The sequence below is a fragment of the Oncorhynchus nerka genome, linkage group LG8 (genome assembly GCF_034236695.1).
Source record: "Oncorhynchus nerka isolate Pitt River linkage group LG8, Oner_Uvic_2.0, whole genome shotgun sequence".
In the NCBI taxonomy this organism is placed as follows: domain Eukaryota; kingdom Metazoa; phylum Chordata; class Actinopteri; order Salmoniformes; family Salmonidae; genus Oncorhynchus; species Oncorhynchus nerka.
Window position 1 is genome coordinate 27,081,358 of NC_088403.1, and position 26,840 is coordinate 27,108,197.

The following is a 26,840-nucleotide window of genomic DNA, read 5'->3' on the forward strand; positions in this document are numbered from 1 at the left end:
TGTTAATTTAGGTAATTATTTGCACAAATTATAATTAAACATATATTAAATCATATTGACATTTGTGGTGAAAGAGATATTATTAATTAAGTGAAGCTTACTTTGAATTGTGTAAATACGGTACTGCACATGAACGTTGTTCATAATTATGTTAATAGAAATTGCTGACAAGATTCTTCAAGCAAACATTATGCTTACTACAACTTCCCTCAAAAAGTCATTTCAGAGAGTTAAAGTTGAAAGGAAGAAATACTGTACTTAGAAATGAAGGTCACACAAGAAGCTGTTTTACCGTTTCTGAATAAGCATGTTCATTTGGTCATTTCTATAATACTTCCAATAAATACTTTTTCATGTATACTTTTTCATGTACACACAGTACCAATCAAAAGTTTGGACACATCTACTCATTCAAGGATTTTTCTTTATTTTGGCTATTTTCTACATTGTAGAATAATAGTGAAGACATCAAAACTATGAAATAACACATATGGAATCATGTAGTAAACAAAAAAGTGTTAAACAAATCAAAATATATTTTACATTTGAGATTCTTCAAAGTAGCCAACCTTTGCCTTGATGACAGCTTTGCACACTCTTGACATTCTCTCTACCAGCTTCATGCGGTAGTATCCTATAATGCATTTCAATTAACAGGTGTGTCTTGTTAAAAGTTCATTTGTGGAATTTCTTTCCTTCTTAATGCTTTTGAGCCATTCAGTTGTGTTGTCACAAGGTAGGGGTGGTATACAGAAGATAGCCCTATTTGGTAAAATACTGAGTTCATATTATGTCAAGAACAACGGAAATAGGCAAAGAGAAACGACAATCCATCATTATTTTAAGACATGAAGGTCAGTCAATTCAGAAAATGTCAAGAACTTTGAACGTTTCTTCAAGTGCAGTCACAAAAACCATCAAGCGCTATGATTAAAATGTCTCTCATGAGGACCGCCACAGGAAAGGAAGACCCAGAGTTACCTCTGCTGCAGAGGATAAGAGTTACCAGCCTCAGAAATTGCAGCCCAAATAAATGTTTCAGTTCAAGAAACAGACACATCTCAACATCAACTGTTCAGAGAAGACTGCGTAAATCAGGCCAAATTGCTGCAAAGAAACCACTACTAAAGGACACCAATAAGAAGAAGACACTTGCTTGGGCCAAGAAACACGAGCAATGGACATCAGACCGGTGGAAATCTGTCCTTTGATCTGATGAGTCCAAATTTGAGATTTTTGGTTCCAACCACTGTGTCTTTGTGAGATGCAGAGTAGGCTTTTCTGGTGACACTGTGAGTGATTTATTTAGAGTTCAAGGCACATTTAACCAGCATGGCTACCACAGCATTCTGCAGCGATACGCCATCACATCTGGTTTGCGCTTAGTGGGACTATAATTTGTTTTCAACAGGACAATGACCCAGCACAACTCCAGGCTGTGTAAGACCTATTTGAACCAGAAGGAGAGTGATGAGATGCTGCATCAGATGACCTGGCCTCCACACCCGACCTCAACCCGAATGAGATGGTTTGGGATGGTTGGACAGCAGAGGGAAGGAAAAGCAGCCAACAAGTGCTCAGCATATGTGGAAACTCTTTCAAGGCTGTTGGAAAAGCATTCCAGGTGAAGCTGGTTGAGAGAATGCCAAGAGTGTGAAAACCTGTCATCAAAGCAAAGGGTGGCTACTTTGAAGAATCTCAAATATAAAATATATTTTGATTTGTTTAACCCTTTTTTGGTTACTACATGATTCCATATGTGTTATTTCATAGTTTTGATGTCTTCACTATTATTCTACAATGTAGAAAATAAAGAAAAACACTTGAATGAGTAGGTGTGTCCAAACTTTTGACTGGTACTGTATATTTGACACAACTTAGTTGCATTCTTTACGTAAGGCAATGTATCATTGGTGTAAGTTAAACAGCTACTCCCAGAAATGACCATTGACTACAAAAATGAATATCCCTGTATATACGTACATCAATACAATGGCTAGGAATAGGTTATATTGCTCATGGATTCTTTATTTGGTATAAACCAACAATATGCACATTTAGATGATATTGATTGTGAATATCAAGTATTCTTAATAAGGCCCTTGGAAACACAGCCAATAAAACGAATTTACATCCAACCTCATTAAATATGATTAAATTGCATTTGTTTCATTGTTGTTTTGGACGAGGCCTAAACATGGCCAGTTTAGAAGTAGTGCAGCGTATACGGACTCCATGTGCAATATGCAATAGTGAATAAAACAGTGGGTGTGTTATCGTTAGATTAGAAGCTTGGCTGTTGTGCAGGTTTAGCTAACGAACACAACTGACACAGTGCGCTAAAGGACAGTATAATACATGGTCACTGGAGCCACCAAACCATGAACTCATCTCTGTTCCTGTGTTGCAACGATATCTCTCACCATAACCCTGGTACTAACAGACATTATGTGTCCTCGCATGTCAGCTCCCAGCATAGGAAGCTAGGATATTAACCTGTATTGATTTCAATCAGAACAGTTGAATTGGGCTGCTGGTGTGGTAGGTTTAGTGGCACATGCTAAATACATGAGCAGTACTAGATTTCTGTCGACAGGTCGCATTTCACAGATTCCTAGATACGTGACAAAAGCTTCTTTCTCATATTCCAAGCCTTGTGGCCTCCTAACATGCGTTCTGTATCTTACACCATTATCTCCGGCTAGTCTGATGTCTGAGTAGTAGTCAGGGCAGTCACCCCTTCCTCCAGCAATACGCCTCGCAGTATCCCACGACATGGTTGTCATTGTTACTCTGGCAGTTTGAGTGTTTCGGAAACAGAGGGGCCACTGCGGGGAGGCCCCCGAGCGGAACCCTGGAGAGGGAAAGACCAGGAGGCACCCCCCTTGAGCTCAGTCTGCAGTTTGATAGTGGCAGAGGGGGACGTGAAGGTGGTGGTGAAGGGGGTGTGGTTGGCAGTAGGGAGGGGCTCTAGATGTTGGTCTCCCTCTGCATGGCGTCCTCATCTTTGGGGTCTACCATGTCCTCCAAGGCCTGGGCGTCCCCGTCTGTCTCCTTTTGGTCCTGGTCCCGGTCGGGGTCCTCGGTTTCAGTCCGTTTGTACATCTCCTCCTGCTTGCGCTCCTTGGCCAGGAGTCTGTAGTTGATGAAGTTGCCGATGAACAGCCAAATGCTGGCCATGATCACCACAGCCCCACAGCAAAAATACATGTACTTGTAGTTTTTGGTGATGTCCACCAGTTTACCTGTAAATAAGAGCATAGAAAGGGTAAATGTGATGAAGGTCTGTCATATCGCTATTTTCTGCATTTCCAAATATGCCTTTATCAGTTTCTTCATGTCTACTGATCTTTAATGAGGAACATTATCTCAAATAAATGAAGCATTTTGTCAAGGACCAATAATCACAGAATTAACATTCCATTTGTTGTTATTGTAATTAGACAAATAAGCACATATTATAAGAATTCCAAAATGTAATATTGCTTTTCCACTCTAAGTCAGCAAACTCTATAACCAAGATCAAACCAAGTGAATGACTACTAAGCAATAGCACTCATTAAAACTATAATTGAGTGACTTTAATTTATTCCTTTGGCATATCAACTGCTTAAAAAGTAAGCAATGTCTCACAACTGAATGAAGTAGTAATGAGTTGAGAGATCAGTGACATACCTGCCAGAGGTGGACCAATGAGGACAGGGCAGCACTCCACAATGGTGGTGAGTCCCACGGCGCTGGAGAACCTCTGAGCCCCCACCAGGTCCATCAGGGTCTCAAACAGCACCGAGCTGACCATGCCGAAGGCAAAGCCAAAGAACACGGCGTACACCACCAGGCCTGTGTAGCTCTCCACCAGGGGGCAGAGGATGTGGCACACCCCGTTGTAGAGCACGGCGAAGCTGAAGAAGTACTGGATCCTGGGCCGGATCCACTTGGAGTTGGCCAGGAGCCCCATGGAGGGCCGGGCAAACATGTCCACGAAGGCCAGGATGGAGAGCAGGAAGGCGGCCGAGTACTCATCCACGCCTATGTCCTTGGCGTAGGCCGTCAGGAAGACTATTGGTGAAAAAAAGCCCAAGAACATGATGACGTTGCCCGACAGGTAGATGAGGAAACCGCGGTGCTTGAAAAGCGACAGGTCAATGAACTTGTTGACAGTCCCCAAACAAGTGGTCGTCTCCTTCTTCTTGGTGGCAGTTTTGGCAACGACCAACTCCTCATCCTTCTTGATCTTGCCCAGCGGTGGCCCCAGGGGCCTCATCAGGGCGCCAGCCACACAGCAATTGAGCAGTATGCCCCCCAGGATGAGGAAGCTGCCCCTCCAGCCGAAGGAGTTGAACAGGTACTGGTTGAAAGGGGCTAGGCTGCTCAGGAACACTGGGCTACCGGCCATGGCTATTCCGTTAGCGATGGGACGCTTCTTATAGAAGTACTTGCCAATCATAGTCAGTGCTGGCTGAAGGTTAAAGGCTAGGCCCAGGCCTTTATGAGGAGACAGGATAATATGATTTAGAGTTTAAAAAAAATAACAAACATTTCTAACAAGAAAATGATCTGATAAGATAATTCAGGCATATATGACAGTGAGCATAAAGTACACATTCGGAATAATATACATTTTCTTCAAGTAGCCAGACAGTGGTCATTAAATGATTTGACAAATCAAGCTTAACTGTACTCTTGTAATGTATCTATAGTATTTTACTATGATCTTTGTGAAACACAGAATGGAAAACTCAGAATCAGTTGTAGGCCTATTTTCAACCGGCCACTTAAGGAGTTTGACACTATAATCAAATGAACTCTGAATGAGGTGAAATGGATTTCATCGGAATTACCTCCTATAAGACCGATACAAACATAAAGCTCCACCACACTGTTGCAGAAGGAAGCGGATATCAACCCGATAGAAGACAGTACTCCCCCCATGATCATGACAGGTCTGCAGCCATATGTGTTTACCAGTACACTGCTTATGGGACCTGGAAGAGAAACAAATGAGATACTAAAAACATGGTCTTTCATCCAACCCATACATTCAGCCTGCTATAGACTCGGGTAATCATGTAGTGATTACTTAACGATTTAAGCTTGTTAGCGTTGAAAGACAGCGTGAAACTTCCCAGCTCTGGAAATAGAAGTACCGTAACAAGACCTTGTTGATACTGGTAAACAATGTACAACATCGTGTTGTGTGTTCTGCATGTATTCTTAAGGGGGCGAGGGCTGCATTGAGAGATCAGTAACAAACAGGCATGGGAATAACACAGCATTATCTTAGTAGTCAAACAAACAAATGGCCTTATTGCCAATAAGTACAGAGCACGTTGAAAAAAAATCTGTTATTTTCCACATTAGCTACATATGCATCAGAGAACCCATCTCGACAAGCAATACATGTACTGTTGGACCAACAAGAGCAATGACACAGAGTGCATGTGAGGTCTTGGACATAACTCAGGACCTAGACAATTAACCAATGGGTGCCTGTCAGCCTTGGACAGGTTGCACTGAGAGCTGAGGGCCAAACAGAGAGTGTTAGTCAAACGGAATGAGTCAGAATCGATCAAGCCCGTCAAGCATCATCGACACGCTGAGCGAAGACATTGAACTGAGCTCTGGTTGGACACGCAATGGGTCTCTCTGTCTCATAAGCTTTCAAGGCACAGCTGCCATGCTAATGCAAAACAGAGACCCAACGTGGCAACCAGTTATCTTATGAAGTGGATGATAGACACTGACTGTATGAATACACACTGTATGGGCATAGATGGGTTTCATATGTGACAGCGAGAGAATGCTGGTTAACGTAAATGGACTCTGTTGAATTGGAGCATCCCCAGATATATTTGCTGAAAGTGCACTGCAATGCAATGTTTTCATATCTGAAAAGAGGGGGAATCATGAACTATGATACACACACACCTTGAAGTGAGCTGAAGACCTTGGCTCCATGGCCCATTTGTCCCTCAGCTCAGTTTCTCTGTAATTCACAATCATGAGTAACAGTAAGCACTTGATATTGGTAGTAAACGCACAGATGAGTTGAGTGGGGCCGACCAGCATCGCGCTACTATGCCACACTGCACTTTCCATTTCCTTGTTACCTTCAATAAGGGCTTGCCACACAACTTCTTCGTAGAGGCATACAACACAAGACAACGGGCAGGAAGTGAATCTTAGCAGATTTTGGTTTTAGTGAGTCAACCCCTGTTATTGAACCCTCTCTATGGTCATTGATAGTACATCAATCTGAAAGGTCCAAACAATTCCTTTTAAATTGTGTCCTTGTCAAATTTCTAAAAGTTGTTGTTGAGGGAAACTTTGTCCTTTGTATTTCTAAAGTCCTGTTATGTTTGAACCTCTGGTCTCCATTACCTGATAGGGTGAGGCATGACTCTGCTTCTATGGCATGTCACAATGTCCCCTTTCATGACAGACTTTAAACAAAAGGAGGAGTAAATTGAATAAGAAACGATAAGAGTAATGAAAGATTTTCCCCTTTTTTGAATAATGCCCCCATTAGCAAGCAGAAGATGTGCCGTATCTGTGTCGGACTCGGGGACTGGTGCTATTTAAAAACAGGTTGGGGAAGAAGTCGCCTGACTTCATTTGCTCTGCGTGAATCTTTTTCCGACCTTGAGGAGAGGAGCCCTCCTCATTTGCATACAGAGCACTTATCAGTATTCTCCTGAGTCTGGTGGTGAAACCTGGATAGGCCAAGTGGAGGGAGCCCTTGAGGTTTCATATTAGCTCATTTTAAAAAGGAATTCATAAGTGAAGTTTAATTGCTGCAATAGCTGGACACACTTTCCAGGTTACCAAAAGCAAATTAGGAGTTTGTTTTGACAGTAACTATAAGGCCAAACAATTTGACTACTATTGACATTCAACATGGCATCTTTGAACATACTGTATCTCAGCCCCTACCAACATCCTTCGGCTCATTAATAAAACATTTTATTGAAGTATGATCAGATGCCATAACTTAATGTTGCTTGTGTCTAGACTTGAGGCAAAATATGGGCTCAATCATGGAAACAAATACCTACAAGAGGATGGGTACACCCGTCATTTACCCTTTCAGCCGTGATTTATTTCACAGGACATAAAAGCTAGACAGCAGAAAGATGGACGTTTGTGTAACACGTTTGTATACCACTCCCTGATTTGTGAGGTTGGAAAAGAAAAGGTTGATAAACCATCAAGATAGCTGACTATGCAGGAAACTGATGTTTGCAATCCATCATACTATTAATGTCTCTCTCATTATGGAAAAAGCGCTGATATTATATGAAGCTTAGAGTTGTTTTCCAGAGCAGTCATACAAGGACGCAAACATGAATTCTATCAGTGGTTGATCGACTAATAACACAGCTTAGCTAGCCATATTTCTTCTGGACAGTTCCGTTAGCATTGAGGCTAATGTGCCTGGCAGTGAGAGAGCTCTGCTGTGCTGACTGTCAACAGAGGAAGGTACTGTATGTAGCCATGCTGCCTAGCCTAGTCAAGGTGAACTCTCCCTCTCTCTGTGTGGATTAGTGACATTGATCCAACACTGACACACACACACACAGCCTCCATATTAGCACGTCACTGCAGAGCGACACTCAGCCAGGCTAGAAGGGAGGGACGGGAGAACATGACATCTGCAGTAGGCATATAGATGATGCAATAGTGTGCAATATTTCACAATATTTCCCTTTGGGCTCTTTTCTGTACCCATCATCATCATTACTAATCATTAATCTCAGTGTCTGTGTTAGAGACAAACATCCAGGAAGATTTGAAATAGTTGCCTTCACTTCCAGTTGTTGCGCATTTGTGGTCGTATCTAATTATATGTGTGTGAGGCCGTTCATCATAAAAAATAGGTTGGCTGCTGTTTGAAATCAGCAAGAGCCACACATTGGCATATCCTGATGTTTGAGGATATGACAAGCATTTCCAGTTTGTTTGCTCTGTGATTCGGTCCAATCAGCATCATAAGTGGCACTGCTATCTTATCAGTTAGGGAGTCTGTCTGCCTGATGACTGCCCTGGAGAATTCAGTAAATGTCTGACCTCTGAACTAGTGGTGGAGGTGGCAGTTGCGTCAACAGCACAGACAGCAGGCGATGTGAAAACAACAGGTGCGTTGTAAAATAGCCACAAGTCTCCTTCCTGTTCCAAGAGGACAAACACCCTCAATAAGCAGCTCTCTGATTGGGGTAAATATTTGGTGATGCGTGATTGTTTTTCCGCCATGTTATTCCAGAGAGCAGCATATGTCCGTTGCTTGTAGAAATAAAGAATGCATTAAACACTGAATGGACAATTGCTTTATCAGCCTACAGCTGGTGCAAACACATAGGACAAGAGAGCAGGTGTTTAATGAATAGCTGATGAAGCTCTGTTCTCCCCTTTGCTCAGAGATCAATATGAATGAATTACACTAAACATTTTAATGAGGGACAAGTGCCTTGTACAGGCTTGTCACATATAGAGGATGGTATTGGGTGTCCTTGGCTCTCTCTCTTTGGCCAACTGGCCATCACTGTCACCATCCTCACAACAACGGTCTAGGATACAACAAACCCTGTTGACAGCAACCATTAGAAATGACTGGATAGGATGGCATCCGCTAACAGATGGCCAGCGTGGCATTGCCAAGCAAGGTGCCTACTGGCTAACCTAGTGAGGGGTAAAGTCATGCTGAGAAGGAGAACGTGATGCATTACTACTAAAATACGCTTATGACTAGTCACAGAAACCGTGTGTTCTTCTTGAATGTCAATTTAAATATGGTCATAGGTTCTCATAGGAGACACACAATCAGATCAGAACAGGTACCTTGCCCCATACTTGGGGCCTGAGTTTTCCCTGGACAGGTCACATGGTGAGGATAATCTCAGGGCACGACATATACAGAAACCCAACTCTTCTTAACAAATCAGACAGACGACTTCCTCAAGAGACTACCTGGACACCAGCTTCTTGTCTTGGTCTTACCTCCTGCGTACATGACGGCCAGCATGATGGAGGAGATCCATGCTATCTGGCTGTAGGAGCAGTCGAAGATCTTCTGGATGTCCTTGAAGTAGACGGTGATGGCCTTGGGGAAGGCGTAGGAGAAGCCGATAGAGATGAAGGATCCCAGCACCACGGCCCAGCCCCAGCCCCCGTCCGGAGGGGTCACTGCTGGGGGGCCTGCGGCAGGGGGTGGCATCTCTGGCCCGGCTGGCTCTCAGCACTCACTGTTTACTGGAGGGGGAAAGACGAAGAGGAAAGAGAGGGTCGGTACAGGGGAAATATGAAGAGGAAGAGAGGGTCGGTACAGAAGGGAAATACAGGGAGACATGAAGAGGAAAAGAGAGGGGAGACATCGGTACAGGGGAGACAGAAGGGAAATACAGGGGAAATATGAAGAGGAAAGAAGAGAGACAAGAGAGGGTCGGTACAGGGGAAATGAAGAGGAAGAGAGGGTGAAGAGGAAAGAGAGGGTCGGTACAGGGGAAATATGAAGAGGAAAGAGAGGGTCGGTACAGGGGAAATATGAAGAGGAAAGAGAGGGTCAGTACAGGGGAAATATGAAGAGGAAGAGAGGGTGGGTACAGGGGAAATATGAAGAGGAAGAGAAACCGTTGAAAAGCTCTCTTGGTTGGGGAACTGAACAATAATGATGATAATGACGTCTCCATTCCTTCTAAGATGAATTTCTGTACTGTAAACTTAGGCTTGAAAAACAAATAAAAAGTGTAATTTATAAAAAATGTGTAACAAAAAAAGGTCTCATATGTGGACTACTTGTGGACTATTCTCTCCTACATAAGGTGGACCACTTATGTGGACCATTACGCACTATATTCAGGTTAAAGGTTGTTTGGAGACAATTGTAGCTACCACATTGACAATGGCATGTTTTAAGTGTATGCCCTATTGTTTCCCACCGGTTGAGGCCATGTCCCTTTTGTCATTTAATCTCTTGACTGTTGGGTCATAAGACCAAATCTCAGCTCCAGAATGCACGTGGGCGCACACACACTAACAAAGTTAATCACCCTTGTCACAAGGTTGAGTTTCTACCTGAAACCAGACCAGCCCTTGCCCCACCCACTTTTCACCTTGAGGGTATCCCCCTGGTGTGACAGGGGAGAGGTGTACGGGCAGCAGTGACCAAGATCACTTGTCTTTATTGACAAAGCAAACATGTCTCTGATCGTATATAAACACATACACCACACATACACACTTTCTAAATTGTTCAAGAGATATCATGGGTAAGAGGCAGCTGCTTAGTTCCAGGCACACAATCTACAACACCTGATGAGTGATATTGATATGTGCCTCCGTGATCCAATGAGCTTAATCAACAACAACAAAACTATTGCATCAATTATATAATTCTGATTTCACATACGTTGACATGACACAACTAACCACTGGCTTATGAAGGCATTTCAACGTCACAAGTAAAAGCTTATTCAAATGGGATTATCGTAGTTTAGCAAAACATGCACAGCCATACTCTAGAGACGATAAAGCTATGGCATGGCTTTGATTGGGGTATGGCATGGCTTTGATTAGGTGGGTTAGAAGATTGAAGGGAGACACATAGGTCTAAAGGCGACCCATAGCACACTAACTCTATTCAAAAAATAAGAATTTGTTCTTAACTGACTTGCCTAATTAAATGAAGGTAAAAAAAATTTAAAAAAATAAATTCAAGGTAAAGTGTTGAGGAAAGTGGTTGAAGTTCCAACCAAACCAAAGGGCACAAAAACACTAAAACTAGAACCTCCCATTTCAATCTCAAGAGTGGCTGTAAAACAGGCTCCATGACAACAACAGGGTGCACTGAAGTCAGTGGCATCAATAAATTATATGTCTCTGTCTCTCATCAAGACGTGGCCAGATCAGATTGCACTGCTGTGGAGCCTCATTCATATTCAGCCCTGTCTCAGCTGTCAATGGCAGGCAATTAGTTAAACTAGTCGCCATGTGCTGTGATTGGTTGACCTCTCAGAAGGAAAAAGGAAAACGTGAATGAAGACAGTTACTCAAATCAAATCTTATTTGTCAAATGTGCCGAATACAACAAGTGTATACTTTCCTGTGAAATGCTTACTATTGACCAAGTAGACTAAAATAAAAAGTAATAATACAAAGTAACACAATAACAATAACGAGGCTATATACAGGGGGCACCGGTACCGAGTCAGTGTGAGGGGGTACAGGCTTGTTGAGGTCATCTGTGCATGCAGGTGGGGGCGAAGTGACGATGCATAGAAAACAAACAAACAACGAGTAGCAGCAATGTCAATGTAAATTGTCCGGTGGCGATTTTATGAATTGTTCAGCAGTCTTATGGCTTGGGGGTAGAAGCTGTTAAGGATCCTTTTGGTCCTAGACTTGGCGCTCTGGTACCACTTGGCGTGCGGTAGCAGAGAAAACAGTCTATAACTTGGGAAACTAGAGTCTCTGACAATTTTATGGCTTTCCTCTGACACCGCCTATTATATTGGTCCTGGATGGCAGGAAGCTTGGCCCCAGTGATGCACTACCCTGTGTGGCGCCTTACGGTCAGATGCCGAGCAGTTGCCATACCAGGCGGTGATGCAACCGGCCAGGATCCTCTCGATGGTGCAGCTGTAGAACCTTTTGAGGATCTGGGGACCCACGCCAAATCTTTTCAGTCTCCTGAGGGGGAAAAAAGGGTTTGTCGTGACGACTGCCTTGGTATGTTTGGACCACGATAGTCCGTTGGTGATGTGGACACCAAGGAACTTAAAACTCTCGACCCGCTCCACTACAGCCCCATCAATGTTAATGGGGGCCTGATCGGCCCGCCTTTTCCTGTACTCCACGATCAGCTCCTTTGTCTTGCTCACATTGAGGGCGAGGTTGTTGTCCTGGCACCACACTGACAGTTGTATGACCTCCTCCCTATAGGCCGTCACATCGTTGTCGGTGATTAGGCCTACCACTGTTGTGTCGTCAGTAAACTTAATGATGGTGTTGTAGTCGTGTTTGGCCACGCAGTCGTGGGTGAACAAGGAATACAGGAGGGGAATGAGTACACACCCCTGAGGGGCCCCAGTGTTAAGGATCAGCGTGGCAGACATGTTGTTCCCTACTCTTACCACCTGGGGGCGGCCCATCAGGGAGTCCAGGATTCAGTTGCAGAGGGAGGTGTTTAGACCCAGAGTCTTTAGCTTAGTGATGAGCTTTGTGGTTACTATGGTGTTGAACACTGAGCTGTAGTCAATGAACATAATTCTCACATAGGTGTTCCTTTTGTCCAGGTGAGAAAGGGCAGTGTGGATTGTGATTGAGATTGCGTCATCTGTGGATCTGTTGGGGCGGTATGCAAATTGGAGTGGGGTCTTGGGTGTCCGGGAGGATGCTGTTGATGTGAGCCGTGACCAGCCTTTCAAAGCACTTCATGTCTACCGACGTGAGTGCCAGGGGGCGGTAATCATTTAGGCAGGTTACCTTCGCTTCCTTGGGAACAGGGACTATGGTGGTCTGCTTGAAACATGTAGGTATTACAGACTCGGTCAGGGAAAGGTTGAAAATGTCAGTGAAGACACTTGACAGTTGGTCCGTGCATGCTCAACGTCACTATAAAGACATTAAAAAGTCTATTTTAGTTTAATGCTAAAACTGATAGTAGTTGAAAGTTGAGATTTTATCAGCTGGTTTATAACTACTACATGACTTCTGACACACACACACACACATAACATTGTTTAGGTAAGGAATACCTCCAGCCTAGCTTTTCTAAATAAAGGTTTTGTTTCATCACAACTATGTAAACACGGTTGTTATTTAACAGACACCATGAGTATTTGTGACCTGTATTATGAGGGCTTAACGGAGGGTGAAGTGGTCCTGAACATGTATTCTTACAGGCATTCTGGGCATCTTCCCGTCACTCTGTTCAGGTGCTTGACTTACTTTTTTTTTTTTTTTACAATTCTAACTTAAGCTAAAAATTTTGCTAATCACTAAAATATACTGTATAATCCTCTGTGCATATTCCCACGTGTTGCTCTTTTAATTAAACTCAAGAGATTGTCTATTTTTCAAAACATCCATATGGTAATACAGTTTAATCTGATTATTGTCTGGGGTTGATAGTGGGGCTGATTGATTAAACGTGACGACAATGCATAACATGGTCTCAGGACTCATAAGCTGCTTAGGTTTATAAATCTGAATAGTATACTGAAAATACCAAAACACACAGTGTAAGCGATGATAAGTCACACAAAAATGTGCGGTCACGCACAAAAAAAAACTTTCTCTGAGTAAACAAAACAAGTTTGTTTAGGCTATTTGACATACATGAGCCTACTGTTATTCAAGAGAAGTTTATACATTCTTTGTGCCCCACAGTACTTTCTCCCCTGTCCCCATGATGTCATCATGTGTCCTCTGTAATGTGTCTTTCCTCTGTTTGGTGTCTCAGAATAGCAGCTGACACAGAGGGATGGGCAGATGCTAGAGACAACCAACCACAGTCCCACCCAACCAGAGGGATGGGCAGATGCTTTCACAGCCAGAGACAACCAACCACAGTCCCGCCCAGCCAGAGGGATGTGTCCCGACTAAGCCAAACACAAGGCACCTCAGATGCCTGTCCTTGCCCGTTGTTGAACTGAGCAAACAGTGTGCCTACCTTAGGTCTACCTGTGCTCAAAACACTCCTGTTATCTTAAACTTCGGGGAAGGTTAAATGGACAATGGAGCCTTAGAATTAGAATGCAGAGGCAGGCAGCCAACAACTACAACAGCATTCCTCTAATTTAATTATCTCAATGACAAGCTGATCAAAGCATGTAACACAATAGTGTGTGTGTGTGTGTGTGTGAATCTGTCTGTGTTCTGTTTCAGGTGAACTACGTTGAGTAACCATGGAGCCTGACACAGAGAAGACGTGTAACTGAGTTAACGGACACAATGCACCACCTGCAGCAACACGACTGACTGCCCATGAGCCACATGACGAGCAGGATTGGTGGCTTTGTGTCTCTTGGTACACCCAACAGGATTATGTAGGATAGAGTGTGCAGAGTGAAAACAAAAATGGATAGGTAACCTACTCAGAGCTATCTTGGCACCACGCTGACAGAACAATTTTAGTAAATATAGAGCCACTCTGAGGCTGGTTGCGGTTTTGAGCTGTGCAATTTACAGGATAATCACCCTTTTTTCCATTGACATTGTGTTATAATTTTGGTTTTATAAATAGCAGCTACTCCATTTGCCACCGTTGTAGAGTTGAAGTAAAACAATGATAAACAAACACTTACATTTTTCTCATATCTAGTCACTGCCTAAATGTAAAACAGGCAGTGTAGAAGTTTCTTGTTGGGCCCTTGCACAGAGGTATGAATGGCATTCAGGCATTGCGAGGTCACTAGCGTCACCATGCTGTACTCTGGTTTGTGTATCCACAGGCCTTCAGGCAGGTACAGGCCACTCCTGTGACAGTCTAGTCCTCAAGGAATATTGTGTCACCTTGGATGAAACTGACAAGGAGATTTGAGCCAAGTGTTTTCATAAGCATCATACACTACCTGATTATGTGGTCTGAATAGCCTGTGGGAGAGGAAGACATGAGGAAGAGATGGAGAGCAAATAGACTGATAGAGAGGGAGAAGATGAGTGCTTGTAAAGGGGACTTTCCAGGAGAACAAAATGGAGAGCAGTTATTGATCACATCAATTCAGGGAGAACATCTCCAGAGCAGAAGTCAAAAGAAATGTCTACTCTACCATCTCTAAATGTCGCTGGTTCGAATACCTGAGCTGAAAAAGGTGTAAAGCCTGTCAATGTGACCTTGAGCTAGGCACTTAACCCTAATTTGTTCCAGGGGCACCGTACTACTATGGCTGACCCTGTTAAAGCAACACATTTCACTGTATGTGACAATTAAACATATTCCCCCCACCCCCTTTTTGTTTTACCTCACAGCACCAATGTTCTCTAAACAACAGCCAGAGAGTCTTGTACAAAGTCACAACAAAAGACAGTAACTTTGCCGGCTGCTTTCCACCAGACACTGGGTAATGAATTCATACAAAGCTCATAAGGTCATCAATAAAATATCAGTGTGCCCTCGGTTCAGATTATGATTTTTCAACGCCGATACCGATTATTCGGCCGAATTTTTAAATGTATTTGTAATTATGACAATTACAACAATACTGAATGAACACTTATTTTAACTTAATATAATACATCAATAAAAATCTATTTAGCCTCATATAAATAATGAAACATGTTCAATTTGGTTTAAATAATGCAAAAACAAAGTTTTGGAGAAGAAAGTAAAAGTGCAATATGTGTCACGAACGTTGGTTGAATTAATGGACCAAGGCGCAGCGTGCATAGAGTTCCACATGTTTATTTGATGAAACTCACAGAAAACAATAAAGCGCAAAAACGAAACGTGAAGCCAATGTAGTGCTCGCAGGCAACTATACATAGACAAGATCCCACAAAAACCCAGTGGGAAAAGGCTGCCTAAATATGATCTCCTATCAGAGACAACGATAGACAGCTACCTCTGATTGGGAACCATACCAGGCCAACATAGAAATTAAAGAACTAAACTACCCACCCTAGTCACACCCTGACCTAACCAAAATAGAGAATAAAAAGGATCTCTAAGGTTCAGGCGTGACAATACGTGCCATGTAAAAAAGCTAACTTTTAAGTTCCTTGCTCAGAATATGAGAACAAATGAAAGCTGGTGGTTCCTTTTAACATGAGACTTCAATATTCCAAGGTAAGAGGTTTTAGGTTGTAGTTAATATAGTATTTATAGGACTATTTCTCTCTATACCATTTATATTTCATATACCTTTAACTATTGGATGTTCTTACAGGCACTTCAGTATTGCCAGTGTAACAGTATAGCTTCCGTCCCTCTCCTCGCCCCTACCTGGGCTTGAACCAGGAACACATCGACAACAGCCAACCTCGAAGCATCGTTACCCATCGCTCCACAAAATCCGCGGCCCTTGCAGAGCAAGGGGAACAACTACTCCAAGTCTCAGAGCAAGTGATGTTTAAAATGCTATTAGCGCGCACCCCGCTAAACTAGCTAGCCATTTCACATCGGTTACACCAGCCTAATTTCGGGAGTTGATAGGCTTGAAGTCATAAACAGCTCCATTTAAAAATATATATATTTTATCTTTATTTAACTAGGCAAGTCAGTTAAGAATTTTTTTTTATTTTCAATGATGGGCTAGGAACAGTGGGTTAACTGCCTGTTCAGGGGCAGAATGACAGATTTGTACCTTGTCAGCTCAGGGGTTTGAACTTGCAACCTCCCGGTTACTAGTCCAACGCTCTAACCACTAGGCTACCCTGCCGCCCCAATGCTTGAAGCACAGCGAAGAGCTGCTGGCAAGCGCACTAAAGTGCTGTTTGAATGAATGCTTACGAGCCTGCTGCTACCTACCACCACTCAGTCAGACCGCTCTATCAAATATCAAATCACAGACTTAATTATAACATAATAACACACAGAAATACGAGCCTTTCGTCATTAATATGGTCGAATCCGGAAACTATCATTTCGAAAACAAAACGTTTATTATTTCAGTGAAACACGGAACCGTTCCGTATTTTATCTAACGGGTGGCATCCCTAAGTCTAAATATTGCTGTTACATTGTACAACCTTCAATGTTATGTCATAATTACGTAAAATTCTGGCAAATTGAGCCAGGAGGCCCAAACTGTTGCATATACCCTGCCTCTGCGTGCAATGAACGCAAGAGAAGTGACACAATTTCACCTGGTTATTATTGCCTGCTAACCTGGATTTCTTTTAGCTAAATATGCAGGTTTAACATATATACTTCTGTGTATTGATTTTAAGAAATGCATTGGCGTTTATGGTTAGGTACAGTCGTGCAACGACTGTGCTTTTTTCGCAAATGCGCTTTTGTTAAGTCATCCCCCGTTTGGCGATGAAGAAATAGTCTTAACACAGTTCGCAACGAGCCAGGCGGCCCAAACTGCTGCATATACCCTGACTCTGTTGCAAGAGAAGTGACACAATCTCCCTAGTTAAACAAAATTCATGTTAGCAGGCAATATTAACTAAATATGCAGGTTTTAAAAAATATACTTGTGTATTGATTTTAAGAAAGGCATTGATGTTTATGGTTAGGTACACGATAGAGCAACGACAGTCCTTTTTCGCGAATGCGCACCACATCGATTATATGCAAGGCAGGACACGCTAGATAAACTTGTAATATCATCAACCATGTGTAGTTAACTAGTGATTATGATTGATTGATTGTTTTTTTTACAAGATAAGTTTAATTCTAGCTAGCAACTTACCTTGGCTTCTTACTGCATTCGCATAACAGGCAGGCTCCTCAAGGAGTGCAATAAGAGGCAGGTGGTTAGAGAGTTGGACTTGTTAACTGTAATGTTGCAAGATAGAATCCCCGAGCTGACAAGGTAAAAATCTGTCGTTCAGCCCCTGAACAAGGCAGTTAACCCACCATTCCTAGGCCGTCAATGAAAATAAGAATGTGTTTCAATTATATAATGAAAGCAAACTGAAAGCAAACAAATGAACTCTCATTCTCTCAATACAGTCATTCTAGGACTTGGCATGTCAAAAGTGTAAGCCAGGGTTGAAGGGGCTTGAAGCCTTTTCGATAGCAGGCACCTGACCTCGACGTCACCTTAAAGTAATGCATGTACTGTAGCTAAAGTGTATTCTTACACCTAGTTCATTATTAACCACAACTGCCAACTCTCATGTCACACAAAGTGATTCAACGTTGACATAAACATTCATCAAGATGGAAAGTAATCTACCAGACACACTGATCCAGTATACAGTTGCCTCTTTGAAGACCTGTATAGTAAAGACGCAACAGGAACTACAACCTCAATGATTTCTCAATAGAAGAAAGACTACTGAGAGACAAAGGGGGCATTGACAGCCAGAGTAGACACACCCTGCCCAGCAGTCAGGGGTCTTTCCATGAAAATAATCAATAGGTGTCCGATACCTTATTATTGTAGTTTCTGCTTTCTAACTTCTAGGGCAACACACACAGAAAGTAGTCTTACATGAACAACTGGTAATGGCAAAGCACACAATAAGTCTATCTACCACATTTAGGGCTATAAGGAGACATTTTGAGCAACAATATACCTGTTAATATAATGGCATTACAAGAGTAAATGCCAAGTTACTACACAGGTATGAGAACAACTTGGTGTAAAGTGTTACCGGATACCTTTTACTACAGGTTCTCTTAACCCATTACCAAGCTGATTTTGTTCAAATGCATGGTTGGTGACTAATCTACCATCTACCAGTTAACCACACCCACTTAGACTACTTATTAGACATGTCTTCAGCTGCTAAGTAAGTACCTTTAATTACCATGGAAGGCCTTGAGCGGTGTTTGTGCATAGTCAGCAGGTGCGATTGATTTAGCTCACCCAGCACGCCAGGTAGGTGGTGTAACTTTTGGAACCGTTCCATTGGTCTTTAAGTGCCAGCCCTGCCCTCCTGGCGCACAGAGCGAGCTAAATCAAGTGGTGATTTCTGTCTAGGCAGAGTGTCATGGCCCCTGGAGCAACATCCAGTGCTGCCAGTGCCAAGAACCAACCTGTTAATCCATGCCAATATTTGTTGCAGCGTCAACGCCTAAGTAATGGTATGGGAAAACATGACATATTACACCACACATTTTAAGAGTAAAGTTTTAGTAGTTTGATAACGGTGTGTAGAGGATTCTTCTAAATTCTTCTACAACAAACATTTTTTAATTAGCTTACATTGATTTGAGGGACATTTAATCCAAGTATTTGTTTGAGAGGGGGTCAAAGGGGACCACTGAGTAAGTGTTAGGCTACGTAAACACCAAACAGGACATTCATAACTGGAGAAAAAGCATAAACAAACTGGGCTCTGACCGAACATGAACTGTCTCTTACAACTTCTTTTAATAAACTACGGCTGTAGAGGACTGCTCAACTACTCACAGGGGATTAGAGTCTGAGCTCCACTTCCCTCCCTGTTTTCTACGACGGCACCATGGGACTGGTGCACTGGACACAGCACCTAAGCCACGTTGTTGATCAAGGGTTCTTGTGCCAGGCTAGGGACTTACTGAAGGTATGCAACCTAATACCTACCTGACTCCAGTTGACATATTACAGGGTATACATCAACTGCACATTTGTATGCCTAATATTCTGTGGTGTAGGATACTGGAAAGGGTTTCATATTGAATCTTGCAAGCACCTATTAAACATCATGTATACTAGGGCTGGAAATTGCCAGAGAGCTCATGAAATATTATCACAATATTTACGGTAAGCTGCTTATACGATATGTATTGTGATTCTCATAATTCTATATGTATTGCGATTCGATACGATTTGATGTTCCAAATTTTCAAAAATATGGGAACATATTGCTCACTAAATCTGCTGTAGAGACAAGAGAGCATGAGAAAATTTGTTTTGATTAGTCATGGAAATAAAAGTGCTGGAAACATGTTGTTTCAATATTTAAAAAGAAGATAGAGAACAAGCTTAAGGATGAACAATACCAGAGTTCTGGCGCAGGTACAGCTGACTAGTGCTAGCTAACGCTGATTAGAAAAACATTATTACATCTATATATTTGTCCTAAACAATATTGCAAAATGCAACTCTATGGATTTTTCCCCAGTCACTATTGTGTGCGCAACAATAATCATAACTACTGCTTTGTAAATACTATGTCAACACCACAAACTTGTTTGGGAATTATTGTAACACATAAGGCCTAAAACCTCAGCAACTCAGCAGCCCTAAGGCTTGATTTTCTACCCACATGCTCAGGGGGAACACTGCTTTTTGTTGACATGAAAACAGTGAACCACATTAGTGCAGAGGACAATGAATGTGGCTTGAGGGCTATGACAACAGTCCAGTATTTAGGATCGAGTCAGAAGTCATATTACCCTAATCACACCAGTGAATGACGGCCTACGGGCTGCTGACGATGGCTGGCTGGTCACTGTTTATTTTAGTCCAGATTACAAACCCTTTCCCCAGTGAGTTGGATGTCTATAAAACTGATTTATCACCAGAGGGGTTGGGAAGTCAGATGGAGATGGATGGTGAGGCTACGAGGCTGATGACAAAGGGCTGTGGAGATGAGTCAGCTAAGCATGAAAATAACCATCCATGTATTATTTAGCTACATAGACTAGCGCACTAGCATGCACCATTTCTATTGGGATTTTAATGGTTCCTAGCCATCTGCCAGGTCAACTATGAAGTGGTGGCTCAACAAAGTGGAGAGGCCCATATGTGGGTTACAGTACACCAATGCTACAAAGGATTATCATGTCTGCAATGTCTACATACTACCCTGCCTTTATTAACCCAAAGAAAGTAGTCCAGTACCAGAGGCAGAACCAGCCTACGCCAGTACCAGAACTTCTCCAATGGGCCTACCATAGAGCAAAGAATGACCTGGGGAGGAACGTGAAAACACCTCAAGTGCATTACTAATTCATAATCAATATGTGCACATAGCCAGATCTTTGGCCCATTGTTCTTTGTCTACATTTCTTTCAACAATGCAAGTCATAAATTGCCCAATTTCCCATAACATCTCGCATTACCCAAGAACCAGGCAGACTTCGCAGGTCATTTAGTAAAAAACAGGTTTATCTCATGCTAAATATCCCCCTTTCCCTTCCCTATATCAAATCAAGGTGGAAACAAGGCAGGCCAAATGTGACTGACCGGTGTTATATTTAAAGCCCACCAGCTGACCCGGGGAGTGAAACATCCTCTGCTTGGCCCAAACCTGCTTAAGGAAAAACCTTCAGATCAGATCCTTAGATAATAATAGACTAGTAGGATTTAGTAACTGTGTCATCTCTCGGTGAGAAAATGGCTACTTCACATTAGGTATCGAGACGCACGTGATGAGAAGAGAGATGTACAATAGACCTACTGATTGATCAGTGATGACTCAAACGAGGATGCACTACGCGCGTGTAGATCCTAATCCGTGTGGTCAGATACTCTGTGTGCGTGTGCTGCTGATAGAAACCGGATGGAACCAGCCAAATATGCATACCATAATTTACACTGGGCCTACATAAAAAAGTACTCATAATTCTCTAGACTACTGTAGTCTATACGCATCATTCGCACAATTTTGGGAGTATTCTAAGAACATGTCTGTCGGTGCCACATTGGGTTAACTCCGTGATTACGCACAATATATGTGAATTTCAAACTGAAACATAATATAATTCAAAATCCAGCCGGTTGTTTGTTTTATAAAGCATTAAGCCTACGCGTTGTAGACTATTCTTGCCCCGATGACCAAGCAGCTCTCTTAATGCGGACGAAGCAAAGCGTTTCATTGTAGGACAACAAAAAAACGCACGGGCAGCTTCGTAAGTGTTATTCCATCACGCATAACTTTCAGGAAACGCATATTACCTTTTGCGAATATAGGCGCGGTCTATCCCCAAATGTGGTATGTGGTCCTTGGTCGCTGACCTTGTCAGTGTTGCGGGAAGATGGGGCTGTATTCTATTTGAATTCCCTTACTAGGAAGCTGAATGTGACGTACAGCGTTGAAAGAAGGCGGCCCATCCTGCTGCTACTGTTGCTATTCTTGACCACGGGTAACCTAGCGCTGGAGACAAGAGACCAGACAGAGCATCAAGTAAGGAGAGGGGGGGCGTTCGACAATTTGTTTGAGGGAGTTTCTCATTCTTTTGTTATTGAAACCTTATGTGGTTTCGCTTCCACTGGAGAACGATTCCGCGTGTTGTGCCCCCATTCAACACTTCAAAACAAGCTCGAAGTAGGTCATCCGTTTTATCACGGGGATTCATTTCAACAGTCGTGTAATGAGAGAGCTGTCAAAACGCTTGTTTCATGCTAGTAAACTATGCATCAAAATATTGTAGCGAATATAATTTCACATCATTTATGTTGGCCAATTTGACCAGTTTATCTGTTTGAAAAGCAATTGAAACCCAGAGCGCCAATCGCCCACATTTGATACACATTTATATATATACAGAGAACAAAAAATATAAACGCAACAATTTCAAAGGTTTTACTGAGTTACAGTTCATATAAGGAAATCAGTAAATCGAAATGAAATCATTAGGCCTAATCTATGGACTGGGAATACACATATGCATCTGTTGGTCACAGATATCTTTACCTTTAAATAAAAAAAGGTAGGGTCATGAATCAGAAAACCAGTCAGTATCTGGTGTGACCATGATTTGCCTCATGCAGCACCACCCATTTAATTTGCATAGAGTTGATCAGGTTGTTGATTGTGGCCTGTGGAATGTTGTCCCACTCCTCTGTGCGAAGTTGCTGGGTATTGGCGGGAATCGATCCATCCCAAACACGCTCAATGGGGGACATGTCTGGTGAGTATGCAGGTCATGGAAGAACTGGGACATTTTCAACTTCCAGGAATTGTGTACAAATCCTTGTGACATTGGGCTGTGCATTATCATGATGAAACATGAGGTGATGGCAGAGAATGGCACGATAATGGGCCTCAGGATCTCGTCACGGTATCTCTGTGCATTCAAATTACCATCATAAAATGCAATAGTATTTGTTGCCCATAGCTTATGCCTACCCATACCGTAACCCCACCGACACCATGGGGACACTCTGTTCACAACATTGACATCAGCAAACCGCTCGCCCATCAGCAAACTGCTCGCCCAAGGAAGTAGTACACAGCGTTTAACCAGATCTTCAGTTTCTTGCCAATTTCTCGCATGGAATATCCTTCATTTCTTAGAACAAGAATAGACTGACGAGTTTCAGAAGAAAGTTCTTTGTTTCTGGCCATTTTGAGCCTATAATCGAACCCACAAATGCTGATGCTCCAGATACTCAACTAGTCTAAAGAAGGACAGTTTTATTGCTTCTTTAATGAGCACCACAGTTTTCAGCTATGCTAACATAATTGCAAAAGGCTTTTCTAATGATCAATTAGCCTTTTAAAATGATAAACTTGGATTAGCTAACACAATGTGCTATTGGGACACAGGAGTGATGGTTGCTGGTAATGGGCCTCTGTACGCCTATGTAGATATTCCATTAAAAATCAGCCGTTTCCAGCTACATCATTTACAACATTAACAATGTCCACACTGTATTTCTGATCAATTTGATGTTATTTTAATGGACAAAAATGTACCTTTCTTTCAAAAACAAGGACATTTCTAAATTAACCCAAACTTTTGAACGGTAGTGTATATCATTGAGTTAATAAAGCCGCATACAAACATGGTCTCTTTTTTGTTTTCTTGAGTAAGGCAGCTCCAAAATGCAGGTGCTTCAGCCCAGCTCAGTGCTCTCTGTGGTGGTGGGGCAAGCCAGCAGAAAATACATAGCATTGCGCTGTGATTGACTCAGTGTTCTATCACTCATGGGGAAACTACGTCACCGCAAAGTCTAAGGGGAGACCTCAAAAATTCTAGCCATTTGGGTGCTGACATAGAGTTACATTAGAAGTGTACATCAAAGAAGGCTCGTCATTGGCCACAGATAAAATAACATGAAATCACGTTATATGTACAGTAGCTTTCATCATGAATCAAGTCCTTTTCAATCCTTGTCATATGAAGATAAATAATGGAGAGAAATTATAGATAAAACGTATCGGTGCTCATCGGCCATTGGACGTAAACATTACACAAGTTGGAAATCTCAAATTCAACAATGAGTGGTGTGTAAGGAAGTGAGCACAGCACCACAAAGTCCAAAAATGTATTGTATGCTGCTGCATAAATGATGTAATATGCCAGGGAGATATGTACAGTTCCAGTCAAAGGTTTGGACACACCTACTCGACTACATTGTAAAAAAGTAGTGAAGACATCAAAACAATGAAATAACACATATGGGCTATTCAGGCTGTGTCAGGGCTATTTGACCAAGAAGAAGAGTGATGTAGTTCTGCATCAGATGGCCTGGCCTCCACAATCACCCGACCTCAACCCAATTGAGATGGTTTGGGTTGAGTTGGACCGCAGAGGGAAGGAAAAACAGACAACAGGTGGTCAGCATATGTGGGAACTCCTTCAAGACTGTTGGAAAAGCATTCCAGGTGAAGCTGGTTGAGAGAATACCAAGATTGTTCAAAGCTGTCTTTAAGGCAATGGGTGGCTACTTTGAAGAATCTCAAATATATTTTTATTTGTTTAACATTTGTTTGCTTACTACATGATTCCATGTGTGTTATGTCATAGTTTTGATGTCTTCACTTATTCTACAATGTAGAAAATAGTAAAAATAACGAAAAACTCTGCAATGAGTAGGTATGTCCAAACATTTGACTGATACTGTATCTATTATATATAACAATAATTATAATAATAACACAAGGAATAAACAGAAAAATAAAAACACAGGTAGTCAAAAGTACTATAGTGCCTTCAGAAATTATTCGCACCCCTTGTCTCCACATTTTGTTGTGTTACAGCCTGAATTTAAAATGGATAAAATTTAGATTTTTTTGTCACTGGCCTTAACACAATGCCCCATTATGTCAAAGTGGAATTGTGTTTTTTCGAAATGTTTACACATTTAAAAAATGAAAGCTTAAATCTCTTCCAACCCCTTTGTTAAGGCAAGCCTAAATAAGTTTGGAGTAAAACAAATATGCTTAACAAGTCACATAATACGTTGCATGGACTCACTCTTTGTGCAATAATAGTGGGATTTCTTTTTATGACTACCTCATCTCTCTACCCCACACAGACAATTATATGTAAGGTCCCTCAGTCAAGCACTGAATTTCAAACACAAATTCAACCACAAAGACCAGGGAGTTTTTCCAATGTCTCGTGAATAAGGGCACCTAATGGTAGATGAGTAAAAACATTTTTTTTAAAGCAGACATTGAATATCCCTTTGAATGGTAAAGTTGCCTCTGCTTGATGAATCAACACTCAGGGTGGGGACAGACCCATCTCAGTATGGAGAGCAGTTCACAATGCATGTAGACCAATCATCTCATCATGGTAACTTTTTTTCTTGTGACAGATAGGCCTAAATTTGCTGCAGCATAGCCTGTACTACAGTAATATAAAGACCGAATGCACTTCTAATTTACCCATCTCCATCTGACTTTCGGGGGTCAACTTGTCACCTTGTTTTTTAATTGTAAAGATTTTATTATTTATTGCAGCTGCAGAGTTTTAAAACAGCCTCTCACTTGAATATTGTTGCTTAAAATCAGTGCACACTCTCTCTCACAGTCTTTCTCTCTCTCCATCAACTCCATTGCAATTGCATCCAATTCACAAATAGCCCTATACAAACTCAGCAAAAAAAGAAACAGCCCTTTTTAGGACCATGTCTTTCAAAAATAATTCGTAAAAATCCAAATAACTTCAGAGATCTTCATTGTAAAGGGTTTAAACACTGTTTCCCATGCTTGTTCAATGAACCATAAACAATTAATGAACATGCACCTGTGGGACGGGCTACAGGGGAGACAGGAAGGACAGCTGATCATCCTCATGGTGGCAAACCACGTGTAACAACACCTGCACAGGATCGTGACATCTGAATATCACACCTGCGGGACAGGTACAGGATGGCAACAACAACTGCCCGAATTACTCCAGGAACGCACAACCCCTCCAATAGTGCGCAGACTGTCCACAATAGGCTGAGAGAGGCTGGACTGAGGGCTTGTAGGCCTGTTGTAAGGCAGGTCCTCACCAGACATAACCGGCAACAACGCCGCCTATGGGCACAAACCCACCGTCGCTGGATCAGACAGGACTGTCAAAAAGTGCTCTTCACTGACGAGTCGCGGTTTTGTCTCACCAGGGGTGATGGTCGGATTCATGTTTATTGTCAAAGGAATGAGCGTTACACCGAGGCCTGTACTCTGGAGCGGGATAGATTTGGAGGTGGAGAGTTCGTCATGGTCTGGGGCGGTGTGTCACAGCATCATCGGACTGAGCTTGTAACGCACTGTGCGTTACAGGGAAGACATCCTCCTCCCTCATGTGGTACCCTTCCTGCAGGCTCATCCTGACATGACCCTCCAGCATGACAATGCAACCAGCCATACTGCTCGTTGTGTGCATGATTTCCTGTAACACAGGGAGGTCAGTGTTCTGCCATGGCCAGCGAAGAGCCCGGATCACAATCCTATTGAGCACGTCTGGATCGGAGGGTGAGGGCTAGAGCCATTCCCCCCAGAAATGTCTGGGAACTTGCAAGTGCCTTGGTGGAAGAGTGGGGTAACATCTCGCAGCAAGAACTAGCTAATCTGGTGCAGTCCATGAGGAGGATGTGCACCGCAGTACTTAATGCAGCTGGTGGCCACACCAGATACTTACTTTTGATTTTGACCCCCCCCTTTGTTCAGGGACACATCATTCCATTCTTGTTAGTCACATGTCTGTGGAACTTGTTCAGTTTATGTCTCAGTTGTTGAATCTTGTTATGTTCATACAAATATTTACACATGTAAAGTTTGCTGAAAATAAACGCAGTTGACAGTGAGAGGACGTTTCTTTTTTTGCTGAGTTTATATAAAAATTACAGTGCATCCGGAAAGTATTCAGACCCCTAGACTCTTTCCACATGTTGTTAAGTTACAGCCTTATTATAAAATTGATTAGATTAAAACAAATTCATCATCAATCTACACACAATACCCTATAATGACAAGCAAAAACAGGTTTTTAGACATTTTTGCAAATGTATAGTAAAAAAAGTTTTTAAACTTATTTACAGAAGTGTTCAGACCCTTTGCTATGAGTCTCGAAATTG

At 42.3% G+C, this 26,840-nt stretch overlaps 1 protein-coding gene across 1 annotated transcript; it reads right to left on the reverse strand.

Moving 5' to 3' along the window:
- Nucleotides 1-559: 559 nt before the first annotated feature.
- LOC115107048 (monocarboxylate transporter 2-like) lies at nucleotides 560-21,701 on the reverse strand. The gene is made up of 5 exons (XM_029630410.2): nucleotides 21,498-21,701; nucleotides 8,995-9,246; nucleotides 4,842-4,985; nucleotides 3,676-4,485; nucleotides 560-3,245 (listed from the first exon to the last, which is right to left on the reverse strand). Exons 2-5 carry the CDS (start codon nucleotides 9,209-9,211, stop codon nucleotides 2,971-2,973), a joined length of 1,446 nt encoding a protein of 481 aa, XP_029486270.1. The 5' UTR covers nucleotides 9,212-9,246; nucleotides 21,498-21,701; the 3' UTR covers nucleotides 560-2,970.
- Between the last annotated feature and the right edge of the window lie 5,139 nt (nucleotides 21,702-26,840).